Raw genomic sequence first — 21,458 nt, 5'->3', positions numbered from 1 at the left:
AAAAAATGGGAATGGTTTCACAGATATTTGACATAAAAGTTTATGCTTTTCAATTTGATACTGCCTCAGAACCCTTTTCAAGGTTCTATACATATATATGTGTATGTATGTATGTATAGTTATATATATAATTATTTTCATACATGGAAATTATTTTAAGAGAAAACTAGTTTAAGTCTTGGGCTTTCATAGCACCCTTTCTCACAGCGGCAATATTATCAAACAATATAGGACTAGAACATACAGCAATTACCAACACAAGTTTATCTACAAAGACTATAACTTATTTCCTTTCCAACCTGGACATATATTTTTCTTTTAGCAGTGGTTAGTCATCAGGCTAACATAAAGCAAAAAGATTGCCATTTTATGCATTTTGAATTCTGAATAACTGAACTTATGTGTGTAGAAAACCACACAGATCTTGTGCCTAATCCAGGGTATACATCTTGGTGTGATCAATGCATGAGAATTAATGTTAAACTTGGGCATGTCTGCATTACATCAGCAAAACAAATCACAGCAGTACTCATGCACGCTAATGACGGTGGGACTGGAGCTTCCCAGTACGGGCCTCTCCTTGTTACTGCAAACCTCTCAGACCATGAACCAGCTCTGGCCACTGCAGTCTCCTTAGCCCTCCTCTGCAGCATCCCATCAGCTGTGGAGTCCTCCTGACACAAGACTTCCCATTGGGCCATCTGTTCAAAGTTGTCTCTTAATGCCAAGTGTTCAGAGCTGTGCACCCTAGTTCCAGCTGAGCTAGAGAACTCATATGTAGGTCATTCAGTTTAAAAAAATAGCCATTTGTTTACATGGCCTGTTTCATCCTCCAGGCCTCAAGCACTTTGGCAGCTAAACTGGGTGACTGCCTAATACACAGTCCAGCCCTTCGACTCTCATTTTGCAGGGTCACTAATGGCCACAATTCTTTTAAAATATTTTATCATCGCTGCTTACATTTTTCACTTGTGCTGGTGGTTTAATTAGTTGCAGCCTTTCCCCAGAGTGATACCCAATGCAGAAAGGTTTAATCATCTCAGACATAAAGCTATTGGTCAGTAATCATTTTCTTTTGTCATTTCTGAATGGTCAAGTAAGAAGGGGCAGTATATTAAATTATCTTTCAAGAAACATAAGATGGATTTAGCTCACCACACTATAGAATATAAATTACATATTTCCAAAGAGTTTTTTGATAGTGCAAGAAACAAAAAGATAAAATCAAATCGGGAAGAAAAAAATTGATCACTTGATTTTAACATTTATAGTTGAAGATGTGCTACACATTTTGCAGTTTTGTTTAGTGATAGTATATTACATAAATAACAGTTCTGGAACAGCTCATTTATTCAGCTTTTATAACTTCATTTATTAACTATTTATTGACCAGGTACTCTTGTTTTTTGAGTGGCTGACCGACTAGGTACCGAGTAGGAATTTGAGGGAGTTTAGAATGGCCTAAGCTGTTATTTATCTATAGCTGGGAAAGTAATTGTAATAAATATGTAGTATTACATTAACCCCAATATATTACAATTATTATAAATACTTTTAGTTCTTTATATGTTATGTATCATATAAAGTACTTAGTACCCTTAGTGTGTTATGGTTATTTTCCTCATTTACTAGAATGAGATTGGGATTAAAATATGGACGTGCCCAGTTTGTCACAGACTGAAATTTAGCAAGGAATTGAGCCCATGTCAGTCTGGTATCAAACCCCTCACGTTTCACCACAACTGTAATCTAAAGCCACGGTGCTTTCAAGAACTTTCAAGAACTTTTGAAATCTTTAATACAATTAGTTAGCATACTGAGCACCAGTCATTCTTGTTTGTTCTTGAAAGTTTAAGATTCTGAGTCACCCTGTGCCCCTGAACAGCAACCTCTCTCTCTCCCTGGTTCAGACTGGCCTTTTCCTAGGCTGTCAGTGGGCAAAGCCACGGTCATGCTATAGCAGCGAGCACCCACACACCACCCCCGCCAGGTGTTACTAAGGTTGTCAAGTCATGAAAATGTATCAACACACTTTCTTTACTGGCCTGCTAAAAATTATTTTCTACTTAGATGTGGTAGCAGGTGGCCAGAACGACGACCTCAGGAGCACTATTGCACAAATTCCAACTCCTTTTCTTTTAGGAATATATAAAATGAAAGTTTGGGGTACTGCCAAGAAATTGTCAACCTAGTCAGAGTTATGTGAGCATAAACAACACTGTCCCACTTGTCCCTTCTTGCCATTCCTTGTTCTTGGGACTGAGAGATTGTTTTAAGAGGCTGATTTATAACCTTAGCACCCCCAGTTTTGATTCTGTTTCCAAAATATTACTCACACATTTTTGCTCAAGAGAATGTTAATACTTCATTGATATTGTGGAAAGAAAGTCAGTTAATATTATATTAGGGCATTTACATGTCCCAGTTTCAATGCCTTATGGCTCTACTCTCCTCCAGAGAAAATAGTTTTTGTTTTAAATCATAAACCTCTGAAACAGATTAAACACCAGTCCTGAAATTACTATTATAAACCTAGGTTCTGACAAATGCTGTGCTTTGTTTTATTTGTTTCCAAGTAGATGTCTCTTTTATTTATTAAAATTTTTATTTGCTTCATTTGAATGGTTTTCTTTTGGGGAAGAGATGTTTCGATACATACTTCGATATACTTTACATTGAAGGGTGGGGCACAGTAAATACATTACATAGTCTTGAAAAATACCTAGTTAGCAGTGCTACTTGAAAATTGAGTTACATTTTTTTTCTTCCATAAAACATATGCCTGTGAGTCACTGGCATGTGCTTTTTATAATTAACAGGTAATGCAGACAGCCTGGTAATCATAAATGGGTATATACTGTCAAAATGGTATAAATGAGGGGCTGAAAGTCCAGTGACTGTTATAGTAGCTTTTTATTGTCATTTACCTTTCAAATGTGTGAAATATTCCTAGAATAAAAATATACATAAACATCAAATTTATTTGCATTAAACATTTTTAGGTGATCTGTCTTGGGTTTTAGTTAAAACTAGGGGTAAGGGTGTCAAATTGGTTTTCTGGAGACAAAGCCAGACAGGTCAGCCTGGCTAATGCAGTGTCTGTGGTTCCTGCAGGCTGCGTGCCTCTGGTCTTCCTCTGAGTGGCTCTGCTGGTGAAACCCGGCTCTGGCCTTTCTTTTGCTTTTGCTTGACCCTGCGTTCTTGCGGGAAGATAGTGACACAGATCACAGAGAAAGAGAATGCACTGTTTGGCCTGCCACATACCCAATTTAACCCCACGGGTTTGCTTTCTATTCCTGCCTTCCTCCTGGAACCCGATCACTTCTGTGATCAACAGACGGACAGCGAGCGCACAGACACCGCGGCCGACGGGGAAACCACCGCCACTGAGGTTGGTCCAATAACTGAGGGCAGTGGCTCTCATTTAAGAATTTTGCAAGTTAGCTTTAGAGTGGAGGGAGATTCCAACTTCAACAGTGTGAGTTCAGTCTGTTTTACTGCCTAGACCACTGATGCTCAAACTCTAGCCTGCATCAGAGTCCTCTGCTGAGTGCCAGCCTCGTGCTTCTCATTCTGAAGGTCTGGGGTGGGGATGGAGACTTTGCATTTCCACGAGGTTTCAGATGATAGGGATTCGGTCAGTTTTAGTTAGGATCACATTTTGAGAACCATTTCGCAAAACTGATAGTACTTACTTTTAATACAGCCTTCTATCCAAACGAGAGCCTGTTTATGTACCATAGCCATGGTGAGTGGGAGGAGGACTGCAGTTAATTCAGTTAGCGTATTGACTGGATACAGATGTGTATTTTAATGCTCAATGGTCAAATAATACTTGGTAAAATAAATGCTTCTTTGAGCTCATTTTTGTAGACTGGGTGTAGCACGTCACTCAAAATAAATGAATTATCTAAGGAAGAGAAAATTAACAAATAAATTTTAGTCCTTTATTGAAAAAGTGGAATAGTGACAGAGGTACTATGCCATTACGTGTCCTTTATTAAGGATACAATAAATATGAGTACATGTGTGGCTTACGCTGCTTGTCAGATCTTCTCTACCAGTTATTAATTAAAATTTCTATGAAACCAATATTTATCTATAGTAATGGAAGTCAAGATGTTTATTTCCTAAAGTGCTAGCAGAGTTTATTTTTCACATTATTCAGTATTAAATACCTAGTTGGATATTTAGGAAGAACTAAAAATATTGTAAGTAACACCTATGTCACTTTATTGAAAATATCTTCAGGAAAACATTTCAAAATGGAGTTTTATTAAGTGTCTTTCCTTGGCAATGCCAGGATTCAGTTCAAAGCTTGGAAATCATAAGTTTTTAAGTTAAAAATAATTCTGTAAAACTCCTTTTTCTATTCTCTTAAGTAATCATGTAAATTTATTAAAAGTTAATTTTCTATGATGAAAGATAACAGTACATTTTGACCGTATAAGAATTTTTAGTTAATATAACTACATCTTAACATATTTAATAAATTTCATTGTAATCCTAGGTGCTATAAATTAAAAATAATAATACTTTAAGTTTATATAGCAGTTTCTCCTGAAGCATGGAAGCAAATACATGTAGCATGGGTAGATTGTGAAGTTTTAAAATGAATGAGGAGCTGTGAGCCACCACACACTTAAGAATTAGCACGTCACCAGCACTCTGTTAGAGTTACCTGTGCATTGTCTAACACTTTCTAAACACGTTTCCTTTTCTTCCAGGAACCAGCGCATTAGTAGTGCAGGGTGGGGATGCTGGCTAGGCTGTCTTGTCCCCGCCGGCAGATTCGAGACTCAGATAGACTGATTTGCTTACAGCCCCTTGCTCAGGCTTTGCTCTCTTCTCGCCAGGGCCTCCTCCGCAGCACAGGGCCAGGAAGCCCAGGCCCTGTGTACACGTGTGGTCTGGCCTAGTTACCTAGTAGTTTTTGTATTCAAGATGCCAGTCCAAGGATTAGACATATCTTTGAAATTAGGCGGGAGAGGGGGAGATAGCAAAGCTGCATTTGGGTAATTTTTTTGTATTTCTCAAAAACTAAAAAATTGCATTGCCTACATTTTAAAGGTAATATTGATGGTAGTTTACTTTTGTAAAAATTTTCTTCCTGTATATCTTTCTTCTGCCCTCCCAAATTGGTTTTTAAGTAAATGTGTTCAAAAAGTGACAGGTTCCAAGAAATGTTTAAATGGGACAACCTCTGTCTTAACTTTTTTGAGCCTTAGTTCTCTGGCCTACAAATTGGGGATAATAACACCTAACCTCATAGGATCGTTATGAGGATTCGTACACTTACAAGACAGCTCTCATTATTGGGAAATCCTAGCCATTCTTACAAATGTTTCTCTTAGTGGGACTCCCCACACTTCCTGGACCATTTCTGATGTTCACTAAGGACAGCCTGCCAAGCCCTTGCTGTTACCTCCCAAGCACATTGTACATTCATCACACCTGGACATCCCTATGTTAAGGTGGCAAAGACCCACTGAGCAAGGAATCTTTCACTCCTCTCTTCTTATTAAGCTTCGTAGTTTGTGTGAGAGACTGTTGTGCTGCATATAAGAAAGAGATAACATTCGTACACGTATAAGGAAGAGATAACATTCGTAAGCAAGAACACGCTGGAGGCCCCTTTTAGCAAGTTTATAGACTGTAGTGCTTCAGTCTCAGTCACTCGCATGGTAAGACTTTATCTCCCACTCTTTCCTGATGCTGGCAGTCGGACCAGGAGGAAGATGCCGAGCTCAAGGCACAGGTAGAAAATTAAAAATAAAGCAGTAGCAAAACCCAGTGTGTGATAAGCCATGGTTTGTCTGTGTCATTCAAGTCTTCCAGCATGCTCCGTAGCCAGTGCCTGTGTTGTTGATTCAGTGTGGAGGATGGCATTTGTCTCCATGACTACCATGTCCCTTACCTTTCCCTCTCTTCTCCACTTTTTTCAGAATAGTCTGATTAAGCGAATAAAGGGTGAAAATGTGTATGTCAAACATAGTAATCTTATGTTAGAGGTTGGTATTGGTATATACCAGTGCATGTTCGTGTGTGTGGATTTCTTCTCGTGCTGTACCTGTGAGCTCATACCATGCTGCATGAACTGTGTGGTCTCTCTCACCTGTGAATAAGTGGGGATGACCTCTCACCTTCCTCTGATTTCCTTCCTCTCTCTTTTTCTCTGTGTGTATATTTATTTATTTTAATTCTCTCTGGTTATACGTGAATTACCATTTCACAGTTTACCTTTCAAAACTCGATTTTTATGCTTGCGTGAACTAGATCTTTTTCCTCTCTTTTCCCTGGAAATATTTTCACCAGAGTGTTTGTGGTAGTGTCATGAGCCGCGATCAAAACTTTTGTTTTAACTACTAATGAGATTGACATTGCTTTTTTTAAATGAGAGGATGAGCAAAAAGGAAAATGTTGACTGTTGGATTCTTTATGTTCTGAATATAGGAGCTAGATAAAACTCAAGATGACCTGGTGAAACATCAAACCAATATTAGTGAGCTGAAAAGAACCTTTTTAGAAACCTCCACAGACACTGCCATCACAAATGAGTGGGAAAAGAGGCTTTCTACCTCCCCGGTGCGACTAGCCGCCAGGCAGGAGGACGCGCCCATGATCGAACCCCTTGTACCTGAAGAGGTCGGTATTCAGGCTCTTGGTTGCATTTGTCTTCTGTTCACTAGACTTACTTCTTTACAGGGTCTGCACCTGGGGAAAGGCTTTGGCAAGCTTCTGAGAATCTCACCATTTGTCTGTGTGTAACCTGAGCTGACATTTGCAAAGGAAAGCTGAAAAGTAAAGTGATTAGGTGACGAAGGAGCGAGTCAGTCACATCAGATGGTGCTTAGCGTGAACAAGGAGTCACCGGCAGTTCTGGTGCAAGTTGGTTTATTCTAACTGCTAAACCAGATTTCCCAGCTGGGAGAAATTGAGGTGTTATCTTATTGAACTGATGCCTTTTTCTGAATATGCTGTTTCTGCTGCACTAAGAAGTGCTCTGAAAACTCATGAATGCTTCTCATCCATTGCAAGATGAGGCGGATGGAAGTTGTCTAATGTTTAAGAAAATGGTGACCTGAGGATGATAGAATTTCAGGACATACTTTACTCAAGGAATATTACTCCAGAGTTTTACTGGTATGATCACTATTTTATTTTATTTTTATTTATAACTGATTTTTTTGTACTTATACCTGGTATTTTAACTGACTTATAACCAGTTTTTACTTGGTTTTTAGTAAGAAAAGCAAGGCCAGAATGTCTTTTTAAGTGAGACTCTTCCATATGGGAAAGCTCTCTTTTAATTGCAACCAGAGCGTAGGGGGGACTCAGTTGGTGTTAGTGACTCAGGCTCCCCGTTGTGTGGGACCCACAGGAGGCAGTGGTGCTAATCTGTCAGCTGTCAGACATCACCTTGCTTTATCTGTCTTTCAAAAGAATTAGTTTTTAAAACTGCATCTCTCTAGCATCGTTACTAACTAAGTATCAAGACTGTTATTGTTAGATATTTGTCCAGGAAGCTGAAATGGGACAAAAGAAAATTAAAACTTGGGCCTTTATGGGTGGAAAATTCTTTAAACAGTAGTCTACTTGCAATGCATAGGTCCTTGCAAAGAAAAGAAGAATGTAATTGCACTCATTTTGGTCATTTTTAAAACTTCCTTTGAGAGCTGTTTATCAAAAGTGACCACAATCACTATCTTTATCACAATTCCAACCCTTTGAAAAAGACCCTTTTATGCAGAATAAATGATAGGTACTGTTATCAAAGTGTTCCTTTACCATTGAACACTGATTTCATTCTGAATTACTTGAGTTTCAAGAGACAAAAACTTGACATCCCAATTGATTGAAATGTTGGTGGTCCCTGCATTAATAAGAATACCACTTGTTAATTTCTGTGCAATTTGTGAAGTCGGGCTTACCGTATGTCTTTTATTACTGTTGGAAATGAGGAAGATCATTTTGGCTCTGAGGATGGGCGACACTGGAGTAAGTTACAAAAACAAAAAATAGCCACCAGAACTGAAACCAACCAAATAAGCCATTGCCTCTTCACAGTCTGTTAACAAGGGGCATAGTAGGTGGTAGCCATTTGAATGGCGTTTAGGTGGACGCTTGGAGAACTCTGTTAATGGTTGTTGCTAATAAGCAAGGGACTTTAAAAGGCTAAGCCACTAGACTAGTAAAATTTTTTTCACTTAAATCTCCCGATTCTTAGAGAATGACATCGATGAATCCAAAAAACATTAATAACTTAATGAAATGGTGATACTTTGAACCTGGAGAACTTTCCCTGGAATGCCTTTTTTGTGTTAGTGCAGAGAAACTGCTGTGAGCCCGAAGGGTTGTTTTTGGTTTTTTTTAATGATTAAAGGTTGGAAACATATTCTCTGCAGAAGAGTCCAGCCGTTTGGTTAATTAGCATGGAGAAGAGCAAAGGCTGGCTTAACTGCTTTCAAGTGTCTTCTGAGTTGTTCAGCAGAAGGTATATAGCCCATTGCTCACCACCACCAGTGCACAGAGAGGGAAGTGTAGAAAGACTTTGCTCAGTGTAAAGAACTTCTTAGAAGCAAGGCTGATTCACCCTGGTTATCACAGGCACTCTGAAAGAGCAGCCCTAAGGAGCTTAGGTCTGGGAGGAAGAGAGGTACTTCTGGGCGTGGGTCCGAGCTCTGCCTGCTTGCCTTGGCCTTGGGGCTTGGCAGAGTGGCCAAGGGGCTCCCCTCTACCCTTGCCCAGCACCCTTGATGACATCCAAGTTTATACTCCATTTGAGGGCCCTGGAGATAGCCCTGAGGAATAACCCGCAAAGTTTGTATGCTCTAAATTCTTGTCACTTTCTGTGTTAAGACTATGGCTTTTAAAATTTGTTTTATGAAAAGCTCAAAAGAGAATTTTACCCTCCCAGCCAGCTACATATAAAGCATATTCGTTTGCAAACACATAACCAAAATATTTTCATTTCAGAAGGGAGGTGCTTTTCAAAGTAAATTACTAATTTGATATCATCCTGTTACTTAATACATCTCTTTAAATTAAGTAAACAGTATTGACCAGTTCAGAAAAAGTCCAGTTATTCCTAAGAGGAAATATTTAATTTTAAAAAGTGGCATTCCAAATAAAGCAATAGCGTTTGTGACAGAGGTCGAAGAAACTGGTTCAGTGACCCCAAGCTTACTTGGACTTTTTTGTTAATATTGGTGATAAAATATTGTGGGGGGAAAAATCTATAGCTAATTTTTAATGTGACCTTTTTTTTTTACCTACGGTGTTTGACTCCCAAGTAAATATACTTATATAAAATACTATAAATTTATGATTAAAAGAAAATTAAGAGTTAGAAATATAAATAATGAGCTAGTTGTGGTGACAATACTCTCAGAATATTATGTGGGTTTACTATAAAATGAGAAATTTATTGCCAATAGTTTCAAGTTTCAAGTATTTGAGTTATTAGCATCAGTCAAATAGCAAGGATATGCCCCAAAGCAGCAGATAAGTCCTCATTAACTTTGGAAAACTGGCAAACCCACTTACAGGGGCCACAAAACATAGGAAAGGTCAATGTGCGATATGGGAAGAGTTCCAGGTATTCCCAGGACATATTCCCAGGACAGCCTTCTGTGACGCACCTCGGCCTGCTCCGCATTAGAGGTACCAGGTGTGTCCAATCTTTTGGCATCTGGGCCACACTGGAAAATGAGGGCCACACATTAAATACACATCCGCTAATGAAAACTGAGGAGCAGAAAAAAAGTTTGAAGTAAATTTACGGTTTCGTATTGGTCCGCATTCATAGTCATCCTGGGCCACATGCAGTCCGTGGGCCCCAGGTTGGATATCCCTGGTTGTTGTCACTTGACTATTAAAATTTCCCAAATCCCAACCAAGTGGACTACACGATGCCAGTATTGTCCTCTTTTTAAATGTGGCTGGTTTTATAGGTATGTAAGCTTAGTACAGTCGATCCTCCCCATTCACGATTCCATATTTGCAGATTTGCTTACCCACTAAAATTTACTGTAGCCCCAACATCCATATTAACAACGCTTTCATGGTCATGTGCAGACAGGTTCAGAGTGGTGAAAACTGAGTGGCTCAGTGTACGTATTCCCAGCTGAAGTTAAAAGGCAGCATTCTGCTTCCTTGTTTCAGTTCTCATACTGTATACAAGCGTCCTTTCCATGGCCTATTTAGTGGCACGTTTTTGCTCTTTTGTGTTGTTACTGGTGATTTTGCTCTTTAAAATGGCCCCAAACATAGTACTGAAGAGCTGTCTAATGTTCCTAAGCTTAAGAGGGCCACAGTGTGCTCTATGAGAGACTCCGTGTGTTAGATAAGCTTCATTTGGGAATAAGTTATAGTGTTGTTGACCTGAGTTCAGTGCCAATGGATCAATAATATATATTGAATATAAAGGTCTTTAAACAGAAACACATATAAAACAAGGTTATGTATTGATATGGCCAAAAGTTCACTGTAACCTAACCCTGTATTTTCCTAATGGGGCACGTTTCACTAGTCACTAATTGATTGTTCATAGTGACTTTATAGAATGTAACTACCATGAAAAACTAGAATCAATTCTGTTGGTGCGTTTGTCTATTTTCTAGTCCACTTCTACTTTTGCTATGCAGCTCTTAGATGGACCTCAAATTGAATAACAAAACCCATTCGCCAGGGATCATCTGTTTGTAAATAGGATGGATTATCTTCATCCTTGGAATCTGACTTCTGTGATTTTCTATCTGGGCCTTGGGGTGCAAAACGAGGTGCCTAATAAAATTATCCATGGACATTTTTTTAAATACTGATGTGCACCTAGAGCAAAAACACTCCTGTGAGTTTTGCATGCCAGTGTTCCTTGTTTCCCAATATGATACAGAAATGAACTTTTAAGTAGCTGAGCAAAATTGTTGGAATATACATCTGACTGTATTCTAACCTGTTACGTAAGTAAATATTTCTGTTATCAACTTTATCAGGACTTCTTGTCTGTTAACTGAACTAAGTAGTTGACCATACATAGTATTAAATATTTAAGTCTATCCCCTTTGTTACCCTTTTCTGTTATTGGACATGCACAGTTCTATAAGCAGATAATGTGGACAATTCTAGTTATAGACACAGACCTTTTTGAAATTAGTTGATGTCAGAGAACAGATACGCTGAAAACCAATGTTTTTCTGCTGGGTTTTTTGGAGCTTTCATCTTAGGAAAAATATTTAGTTCAACGATTGTAATTGGAGGCCTAGCAGTGGTATTCTGAAAAGTTCTGATGCTTTTTACCTTTCTTTACCGTTTCTTCTTCCTGTTTGAAAAGAGGCTATGATTGAAAGTAAAGTAAAAATCCACATGTAAGAGTTCCACATGGTACCTTTTGTCTCTTCCAATACCTTTCTCCAAAATGGGGCAGGACAGGAATTTTTTTCTCTCTTTCAAAAACGTCTTATTTGTTACTCATTAAATAGCTCTATAAAATTATATTGTTTACAACAATAAAATCTATTTTAAACGCTCTATTCTTCTAGAAACTGAACTTCCTGTTAATTTTTTAATTCATTTTCCAAAATATCCTTTCTGTCATTGTGCAGTTGTACACTGTGCACAGGGGTAGGGTCAGTAGCTGTGTATTGTCGCTGAAATGATGCCTTTTTAACACTAAAGAATGGCATAAAAAGCAGGTAACAAAAAAACTACTTCTAACATGACACACGTCAACATTTCTTTCTTAATTTTATATAATAAAGATAAGCATGGTTTGAAAAACTTAATGTTTCACCAAAATATTTTCAAATTGACTTTTACTTTAAAGTCTTCACCATGCCATAAAAGTTCAAATAAAGCTATTACTCTGAATAGATTTTTTTATTTGTGGAACAGTACAGAATCAATCTAGATATAACTGGGTTTATTCAAATCAGTAGCTGATGCAGCGAGCAGGTGTATTTCTTTACTCTTCCTTTATGGGGACTGCTATCAAGTCAAGTATTTGTCAAAAATAGAAGTGTACTCCTACCTCAATTTTTTTTGTCTTAACATTTTCTTTTAATACCCACTCCTACAGTGTTGCAAGTGACTGGGACATAGACATTGTCCGCATGCCAAGTGCCCTCTCTGTTGGTTTTGCATGTTCTGTGTTTGTAGAAATGAAAAATGTTTGAGTCAGACAAACACCAGAGTTTCAGAAAATTATCTGTTACTTTTGGAAATAATTATTAAACTTCGAGATGGTTTCAGACCATTTTTCAAATTAATGAACAATAATTTGCATCTTCGGGAAAAAATGAGTGACTGTTATATGTATAGTACTGTAAAAGAACTCTCTTCCTAACTGGCCTTTTTGGAAACTGTCTACTTCCTCTTCTTCAACCCAACCCCCTTTATTCAAACAGACCAAAGAAGAAAGAGAGATTTCTGAAAAAGTTATATTTTTGCAGCAAGGAAGCTCTCCATTCCTTGAGTCTCAGGTAAAAAACAAACATAAAGGAATTTTCCAAAAGGGAATTGCTCTTCGTATTGCAGTGCCATTAAAATGTCTTTAGAGAATTTTTTTTTAATTTATCTTGCTGAAAACTAAGGTAGGTATATCATTTTTGCTTAGATTCTGGGGAGGGGAAAATGAATTTTTTTACCATTATATTTATCAGTTAGCCATCCTTTCTTTATGGCTTTTGCTTCTAGGTGGTCATGTCTGTGTATGGTCATTTCTAATAGTATTGAACTTTTTACCATTTGTTTTACTCATAGTATAATACTAATTTAGATGACTTTGAGTGATTATGAAAGCTCTGAACTTTTATTGGTTTTCCCACTAGCCAAGTGTGATAAAGAAAACGCGGGAAGGAGATTCTGCAGGCTCTGTGGTTACCTCTCATCAAATCATTTTCCAGAAAACTGTCCCATCGACCATAGAGGTTACTTTTCAATTCATTTCAGTTACTCCAGCACCGACCTATAGATGAATCTGCAGTCCTTTTTCTTAAAGCACACGTATTTCTAGATTCAAGTTTTCAGACAGTGATCAATGTGAGAGTAGAAAACATTCTAGTTTAAAATATAAACCAAGGTGCTCATCTGCTCCTGGTCTGATTTCTCTTCCCTCTGTAATAGGCTAGTCGGTTACCTGGTCACACCCTATTGTTAGGCTTCCGAAATACAAAAATGTCTTAACTTTTATTTCCTGTGCCTTACTGGAACTATCACCAAGGAGAGTGGCAAAGAAAGTACTGAGATGAAGAACTTCAGTTGTAAATAAGATCAGAACACTGTACAAACCACTATAGCCTGTTTATAAAACTCTCCACCAATGTCCCAACAGTGCAGAGAATTTCATTATAATTCCTTGAACACAGGCACACTCAGTATTTATCAGATAATAAGTGTTGTAATGGATTTGCTCTCCTAAATAAGGGAGTACAACTTATAAACATAAAGTGGTATTCACAGAAATTTGTGCAATGCTGGCAAGTCCCTGTGAGAACAACAGATACAAAGTACACTGTTATGGCTCATGTGGAAAACCGCTTTCTGTGTCCACACAGGTAAAGCTAAATAACTTGTACAACCATTTCAATTATGTTATCTAATCTTAAAAGTATAGAATCATCAGATACTGAACGTACCATCAAATATATTTCTTGCAAAATTTACCATCAAGGTATGTTTCCATTTAAAGAAATCTGAAGTCGCAGCTCTGCATGCAGACTGTATTCCTAAGTGAAGGTTAGAGTCTATAAATTTCAGGTGAGAAGAGATTGCAGCCATGACTATTAGATGATAACACCAACCCTGTGCAGTCACGCAGGTGTAGCGCTCACCCCGACTTCCTGAAAGGATTCTTATTTTAGAAATGAGATGCCATCAGAATTTCTAATTTAGCTTTTATATTTCAAATATAGGGCACAGAGGATTGGGTTATTGTAGACAAAATACCTACTGAGGTAGTTGATGGTGATTCGAGAAAGATTGTGACTTACAAGGTGGTGACCGTGAGCAGTAGAACTGGTGACATCCCTGCCGACTTGTTACGGTCTAGTACCATTGAAATGCAGAGCTTCGATGACTTGGCCCGAGAAATGCAATTGAAAGAAGAAAGCAAACAGAAAGTATACACTCTAGGAAAGTCCTATGATACTGTGTCCGGAAAAATCGTTACGATGACTGGAAAAACTAAGGAAGGAGAGAAGGGAGCACAACCATCCACTCTGGAAGCTCTTCAGAAAATGGAGTCAGTGAAGCTCATCCCTGTCATGACAGAGTATGAGGTCCTGGAAGCCATTGCTGACGAGAAATCCAAGAGAGGACCTGAGGTCCATACTCCAAAGCGGAAATTATCAGAATCCCTGGCTCCCATCAAGGAAGCCGAGTCCCGCCGGCAGAGTCCTGAAGAAGAAGACCTCAAGCAAGCTCAGATGCTGGGAGGGGACGCGGCTCTGCACGTGAACCTGGAGAGTGTGCAGTGGAGCAAAACTGAACATGCACCCGAGGGCGAGGCCCTGAGAGTGGGGCTCTTTGGACCCAGAAGGAAGAGTCTGTCCGAGTGGAGGTACTCCCAGGAACCGGCCTTCACCGTGGCTACTGCTCATTACCTTACCGAGTCCACAGCGTCGCAAGTCGTGGTAACCAGTGCCTTTCATTTGGGCCACGTGTCAGATCCAGCATGACGTTTCTGCGGCAGTGCCCTTCCACCCTGAACCTTTCCGTTTCTCTCGCTGTTTGTTTGGCTTTATGTTCGGAGCCGCCAACCCAAGCTTTTTACTTTTGTTGATGGTTAAGTCGATACCGCAGTCCAGCGAGCATTAAAACACTTTCCGTTTTATTTCCAGCTCCCCGTTCCCGAGGTGTGATAGTGCTGCTGTGGCTTGCAATGAAGGGGAAAATGATCTGCTTAAACCAGCACTGCCCTAATCCTAATAACTCTCTCTGCTTTACCAAACAAGAGCTCATGGTCACCTCAATTTGCTGTTTTATTTCCCATTCTTTTCTGTTTCCGAAGTCTGTCTAGTAGATTCCTTCATCCCTCCTCCCTTTCTCCTCTGCCTCCAGTTTTGTCTGTAACCAGCTGTGAATGTGCTGCGTGCCTGTGTATGGACCTGTCTCTGTGTCTGACTGTCCATTTCTTTGTTCACCCAGAGTAAGCAGTCTTCTGGTGAAAAGCTCATGGATGGCTCTGAAATCTTCAGTTTATTAGAATCTGCAAGAAAACCAACAGAATTCATAGGAGGGGTTACCTCTTCTTCTCAAAGCTGGGTTCAGGTGGCCTTTTGCTTCTATCCTTGGTGTTCCTGACTCTGTTTGCCTCACTTTATTGCTTTGTGCCTTTTGCTGCATGTGTGTGTATGTTTCACATCCAAGTGGGCTTTGCCTCAAGCACCTCAAAGGTGCTGTCAGTTCTTCTCCTTTGTGCCTGCTTGGCATATATGCACTCAGTTTGATTATGAGAACATACTTCAGATACTCAAAAGGCAATGGTGCTGAGAAATTAAAATAACATTTAATTTTAAAGCATTTTATGTCACCTGTCGGGTTCAAGAAAGCAGCCAAAACCAATAGGAATGTCCTACAATGGCTTTGTTTTCTGTTGTTGCTTGTTTTTTCAAATTGTATTTTATACTGCATTTTGTTTCTTTTGCCGATATCCCGAAGTAACAGCACAGACTCAAATGTGTGTGTCAGAGCAGAGCACGCATCAAAGGCTGTGGTTGGGGGAATGAAAGCTAATTTTTATTTTCTGTAAGTGTTTCTGGTTATAATCACTTGACACTGGCTTTAGGCATCCTGGTGAGAGGCATCTTTTGTTTTTTGGGTTTTTTGTTTGTTCTTTGACCTTTGGTTTATAGAAAGTCACATTCACACCACAGTCTTTTCCCTTGCAGAAAACGGAAACCTGGACGGGGTCCAGTGAAACAGAGACAGAAACAACCCAGCACCCCCAGCCACTGAGCACTGAGAAGGTTGTGCAGGAAACTGTGTTGGTGGAGGAGAGACATGTGATGAATGTGCATGCAAGTGGGGATGCTTCTTACGCAGCTGGAGATGACGTGGATGCCTCGGCGCAGGCAGCATCTGTGGATGCTTCTAGAGGAAAAGAGGGCTCTGCTCTGACAGAGGGGGCTAAAGAGGAAAAAATGGAGATGGCTGATAAAGCTGTACTGGAACAGGAAGAAATGGCCACCCCTTCCCATGAGCTAAAGGAGGAGCAGAGTGTAGCAGTCCACGTTTCTGAAACTTTGGAACAAAAACCTCACTTTGAGGTAACTAGTAGTTAATGTTTCTTTTAGCACTTAAGTAAACTGATACGAGTTCTTGAAATTTAGCTAAGCATGAAGATACAGTTAAGTTTAATTTTCTACCTTTTTCAGGTACATTTTGTTTCATTTTATTTTCATCTTGCATGGCAAGTGTGGGTCTCATGCAAACATATTACAAGCCTTAATGATATATAGTTCCAAGGATGGTTTCTGCTCTCATTGTATTTATTATAATTGATAATAAATCTGAGTAATACATGTCCAGCTAGGATATTAAAACATTTGATAAATTTATTTCTGATCAATGTAATCTTGTTAGGACCAAAACCACACTTGTCCAGGTGCCAAATACCAGAACTTTATTCTTTATCCTTTTTTCTTGAAGTTCTTGAGGTACTGGGGGCAGGGAGGTTATGTCTTACTACTTAGTTATTCCTTCTTTCTAAGATGTTAACATTTTTTAAAGGCTAATTTATGATTTTTAATTTATTTTTGAGATCAAGGAGGGGGAATGTAAAAATAGTTTATGTCCTTCAAAATGTTTTCCTTTATCTGGAACATTCCCTATAAATAGGTGTGATGGGATTCTAGGAGACTGCTGGACATGTATCTGTTGTGTGCTTCCCTCTCCAGCTTAGTCCTGACATCATGAAATGTATAAACATTTGTCATGCTAACCTGTGCTTATACACATTCGCCAAGTGGGGAGGGGGAAAGTAAACTGTTGGGTCAGACTAATGGCCACTCTTCCCCACTCCCCGTTGGTGCAGTCATCCACTGTGAAGACAGAGACCATCAGCTTTGGCAGTGTTTCACCCGGTGGAGTCAAGCTAGACATTTCTACCAAGGAATTGCCAGTTGTTCACACAGAAACCAAAACCATAACATACGAGTCATCACAGGTAAGATGGTCTGCGGAGACCAGAGCCCTGGCACAGTCTGTGGAGACCAGAGCCATTATCCCTTTAATGGCTCTGCGAGATTAAGTGTAACAACCTGATGTTTAATTTGTGAGACTCAGCGGACCCAGCAGCCAGACTGTCTTTATACAATGATGCAATGATTACAATTTTGCGCCTTATCGTGGAGTAGCAGGTGGCTTAAATCTGCCACTGCTCTCTTTCTAAAATCCCATTTATTAATAATAGTTAACTCTGGCCGTGTCTGGTTCAGCCTTCACCCACAGTGGCAGCTGCCAGGTGTTAATTGCGGCACATAGTGATGGTAGGAGACAAGTAAATCATCAAAGGCCCGAAACTAACATGGCAGACATCTGAAGCAGTCATGTAAATATGAGAGAGTGCTGTGTATTTCTTTGCTTGCTTAGGTGGATCCTAGTGCCGATTTGGAGCCGGGTGTGCTAATGAGTGCGCAGACGATTACATCTGAAACCACCAGTACCACGACCACCACCCACATCACCAAAGTAAGTGGAGTGGGAATTGATCAAAGTAAAGCCTTCACTCAGGATTTCTTCCAGGTTGGGCTGCATAAGCAAATAAGTATATGATGATCAGGATGCCAAGAGCTGCATTGGACCTTTCACAACTACTATAGTGTGGTCCATTTGTCCTCGTGGGCTAGCGTCTGTTTAGGAATATGCATTCTGATAACCTTTGCTGACTTAGCACTCTTGCTTAGCACAGGGTAGGTGTTTCCAGAAACACTGGCTAGCCAAGTCCAAAGGTTTTGATAGAATCCAAATTCTATCCTCACTTTTTTTTTTGAAATTAACAATTTAAAATCGCTGACATAGAATTCTATTTTAGTTCTTAATGATATTGTAATAACTATGTATGATGTCACATGGGCACTAGACTTACTGGGGTCATAACTTCATAATTTATATAAATGTCTAATCACTGTCTAATCACTTGTACACCTGATACTAACAGATCATTGTATGTCAACTGTAATTGAAAAATTAGGAAAAAAAGCATGATGTTACCTCCAACTCTGTTAGCATTTTCTGCCATTTCCTTCATTGAACAGTGATTGCTCCTTTGAGTGGGCACATTCAGAACACTTATCCCTGCCTTTCAGACTGTGAAAGGAGGCATTTCGGAAACGAGAATTGAGAAGCGAATAGTCATCACGGGCGATGCGGACATCGACCATGACCAGGTAGTGTGTATGAGATGGTAAATACCTTGTCAGAGAGACGGAGAAACACTTGTTGGCCCTGCTCCTCCCAGTCCTACTCTTATGGTCCATCATGCAATCTAAACATTTTCTGAAGTAGCTTTCCAATATACAATGTACAATTCCTTTGGCAGTCATTGTACCTCATTTGTAAATTGTGTATATAGATCTAGCTCATAAGTCTCCACCTTGCTGCTGATCATGCATGTTCCTCCTCCTTTTTGTCTTTGCCCTTCCGTGATTTCCTGGGGATAGGCGCTGGCTCAGGCAATTAAAGAGGCCAAAGAGCAGCACCCTGACATGTCAGTGACCAAAGTAGTGGTCCATAAAGAGACAGAGATCACGCCGGAAGATGGAGAGGATTGACCCAGGTAAGAGGTGACGCGGATTCTCTTGGCTTGGCCTCAGCTGGCATGTGGCATGGGGCACTTTCCTCTCATCCTTCACCTGACTCCTCCCTTTTCTTTTTTCTCTCACTGGCATTTGTGGGGCTGGTTACCAAAAGGATGGAGAATTGCTTGGCGGGTGCTGGTCTGTGTCAGATTTGAAGGTTGTATCCCGTGGATCTTTTGCATTTACTGCCAGTTAGAGGATAAAGGAAAAGCAGAGCCTTTGCTTGCGTGGCCTCCCCGGTGTTCCCTTTTAATCCACATCCTTCATTCTTTTTATTAACCAACTTTGCAAGGCCAACTTTGATTTTACTTGTCATGCGACCTAATCAGAACTAAGGCATTTATGTTTTGAAAGGTGCAATTTGTGGGTTCCAAATAAAATATGAAATAAAATATGCTCCTTTCTCCTTTTGACAGCAACATTATCCCATTATAAGTTTTTTCTTCAACTGTCCTTGGTTATAGTCTGTTGATGCTTCTGTTTTGTTTTGTTTTTAAATTTGGAACCTGAGCACTCACTTTCGTTTTGGATGTCTTATATTTTCTGTATTCTTTGGGTTGATTTTTTCCCTTAGTATTAGCGTTGTGTCTCAGGAGGAGGAAAAATGCAGTACTGTGGTCCCGCTTTCCCCCAGGAAGTGCATGCCTTTCCACCTGCTGTTTCGCCAGCATCACGAACAGACAGCATCCTCTGTGTGTGCGTAGACTCGTCATGCACACTAACCTGCCGTGCAAGACTCCGTGCGGCCTTCAGCGTCCCTACAGGGCTCTGAATGCTGAATGGAACTGATGAGCTACTTGCACACTTGGCTATGTGTTTAAAGTCTCTTAAATGTTTTACTTCTATAAATGAGAGAAGTTAGTCCTCTAACATTGGTTTAAGAAACATAGATTGACAAGAGACGCCTCTTAAAGAAAAACATAAAAATCACTCAGATTAAAATTAATAATGTAATTTGAAGATAGAAAGCAAAAAAAATGATCTTCGGTGAGCTTTAGCCACTTGAGTGATGCTGTAGTGATTCAAGACAAAGCCTAACAGTGACTTACACTGGTGCTTCACAGCCTCTTGTCAAAAAGAGTATTGAATGACCAGCAAGATACTTTCCTTGTGACCTTGATCTCAGATGTTTTCGAATGAGTAACTGATCAAATCTCTTTTCTGTAGGAATAACTTAGCCTGCACAGGAATCCAGTCATGCAAACCATTAGGAAAACCAGAGCCTATATGGAGTTCCCTCTTCTACCCCAACTGACTTGTGTCTGCCTGTGGAAATGTTCAGTCCAGAAGAACAGACCTTGACCATTAATAAAGACAGGGGCAGAGAGGTCTTCCCATAATAAAGCAATCTGAATCAGCATCACTAACCTGATATTGCATGAAGCAATGGTAAAATTACAAAAGAGCAGCATTTTTATTTTTCACAAAGTGTCTAAGTTTTCTGCTATACCTGCACGTTCATAACCAACAATATAAACCGTGATTTCATGTAACACACAAACAATCCATGCCTTTTATAGTTTATCATTATTAAAGTCTAAACAGAATTTCAGTTTCTTAAGTGACAGATCTTTTGTTTACAGATAAATGAAGATTGCCCCAAAATGCTAGAAGCTGTCTAGGTTCAGTGTGTCAGGTTTATCCCAGATTAGATGTGCCAATAACCAAGTTTATTCAGTAAACACTTGAATCTTGTATTTGTTTCATCCGGTTTTATTACTCTTAACCCATAAACAGTGGTGACTCTCTGATCCTCTGGAAATATTTAATGCTTACAATCCTGCTTTGTGTATCTAATTTAATTCATTATAAGGTAGCACTGATTTTAGCATATTAATGTGATTTCTTCCTTGTTGTCCACTTTGGTCCGTGTTCAATCTGGAAAGCTTCCCAAAGTTCCCTATCAAGTCCTAAATATGTAAATTGTGATTATTTTGGGAAGAAAATATGTATTTTTGTTAGTTTACAATATTATGAAATTTCACTCTAGGAAAACCTGTTGTGTTCCCATTGGGTTTTTCTTTCTTTCTTTGTTGCTTTTTTCTTATATTTTTACATTGATTTTTCTTCTTTTACTTGAAAAAGTGTTTTATTTCCAAATATGGTCCATATTTACAACCTAGTTCAGAGCCAAGCCTTAAACTGTACAGAATTTCCACTGTAATTAAAACTATTTAGTGTTTAGTTATAAATAGCCTTCAAAAAGATATATTCTCCATTACACTGTCTGCTGCATCACACAGCCCATGGTGAATGTATGTTTCTGCACAGCGAAATAAAAATGGTTAAATGCATTCTCTGTGTGCTAATTTCAGTGTCGTCTGTGTTTAGCCCAGAGGAAGCATTGGCGTGGCATCAAAGCCTCATTCACCTGCATTGCAGAGATAGTTTGTTCTTGCACGTAATAAAAAGTGTACACATGGTGAGTGACATAGTGTACCGCCTACTCCAGGTATTGGAGATGGGGAACAAAATACATATGTAAGTGTTTGGCTGCCCATGGAAGGCCTTTTGTAAGAATTACAGAATCTCATTTTCCAACTTTGGACTTTTTTTTATAAGAAAAGAAACTCTGTTATATAACCAGAGTTGCTGGGTGCTGTTAAACTACCAAAAGAGCCACCTCTGTCCCTCACATCAGTGCCATAGCTGAACAGGTTA

The 21,458-nt window shown here is 39.4% G+C and overlaps 1 protein-coding gene across 27 annotated transcripts in view; it reads left to right on the top strand.

The window, feature by feature from the left end:
• The window catches only part of EPB41L3 (erythrocyte membrane protein band 4.1 like 3), a 226,063-nt gene extending 204,973 nt beyond the window's left edge, over positions 1–21,090 (top strand). For 5 of the 27 annotated variants that reach the window (XM_037050299.1, XM_037050295.1, XM_037050293.1 and 2 more), the window contains 13 exons: positions 3,338–3,391; positions 5,723–5,758; positions 6,454–6,645; positions 12,405–12,479; positions 12,828–12,926; positions 13,911–14,630; positions 15,145–15,267; positions 15,888–16,265; positions 17,033–17,164; positions 17,590–17,688; positions 18,306–18,386; positions 18,660–18,775; positions 19,965–21,090. In XM_037050299.1, coding sequence (XP_036906194.1) covers positions 3,338–3,391; positions 5,723–5,758; positions 6,454–6,645; positions 12,405–12,479; positions 12,828–12,926; positions 13,911–14,630; positions 15,145–15,267; positions 15,888–16,265; positions 17,033–17,164; positions 17,590–17,688; positions 18,306–18,386; positions 18,660–18,770 — 2,100 coding nt within the window. In that variant the 3' untranslated portion in view covers positions 18,771–18,775; positions 19,965–21,090. The remainder of the gene's footprint in view (positions 1–3,337; positions 3,392–5,722; positions 5,759–6,453; positions 6,646–12,404; positions 12,480–12,827; positions 12,927–13,910; positions 14,631–15,144; positions 15,268–15,887; positions 16,266–17,032; positions 17,165–17,589; positions 17,689–18,305; positions 18,387–18,659; positions 18,776–19,964) is intronic. The other 22 variants (XM_037050308.1, XM_037050306.1, XM_037050314.1 and 19 more) reach the window with 13 other exon arrangements.
• The last annotated feature ends 368 nt before the right edge of the window (positions 21,091–21,458 follow it).

Source organism: Sturnira hondurensis, unplaced genomic scaffold, assembly GCF_014824575.4.
Source record: "Sturnira hondurensis isolate 20B ecotype Veracruz unplaced genomic scaffold, ASM1482457v3 Scaffold0006713, whole genome shotgun sequence".
Classification (NCBI taxonomy): Eukaryota; Metazoa; Chordata; class Mammalia; order Chiroptera; family Phyllostomidae; genus Sturnira; species Sturnira hondurensis.
Note: the sequence above shows the minus strand (reverse complement) of the source record. Positions and strands in the feature narration are given on the sequence as shown.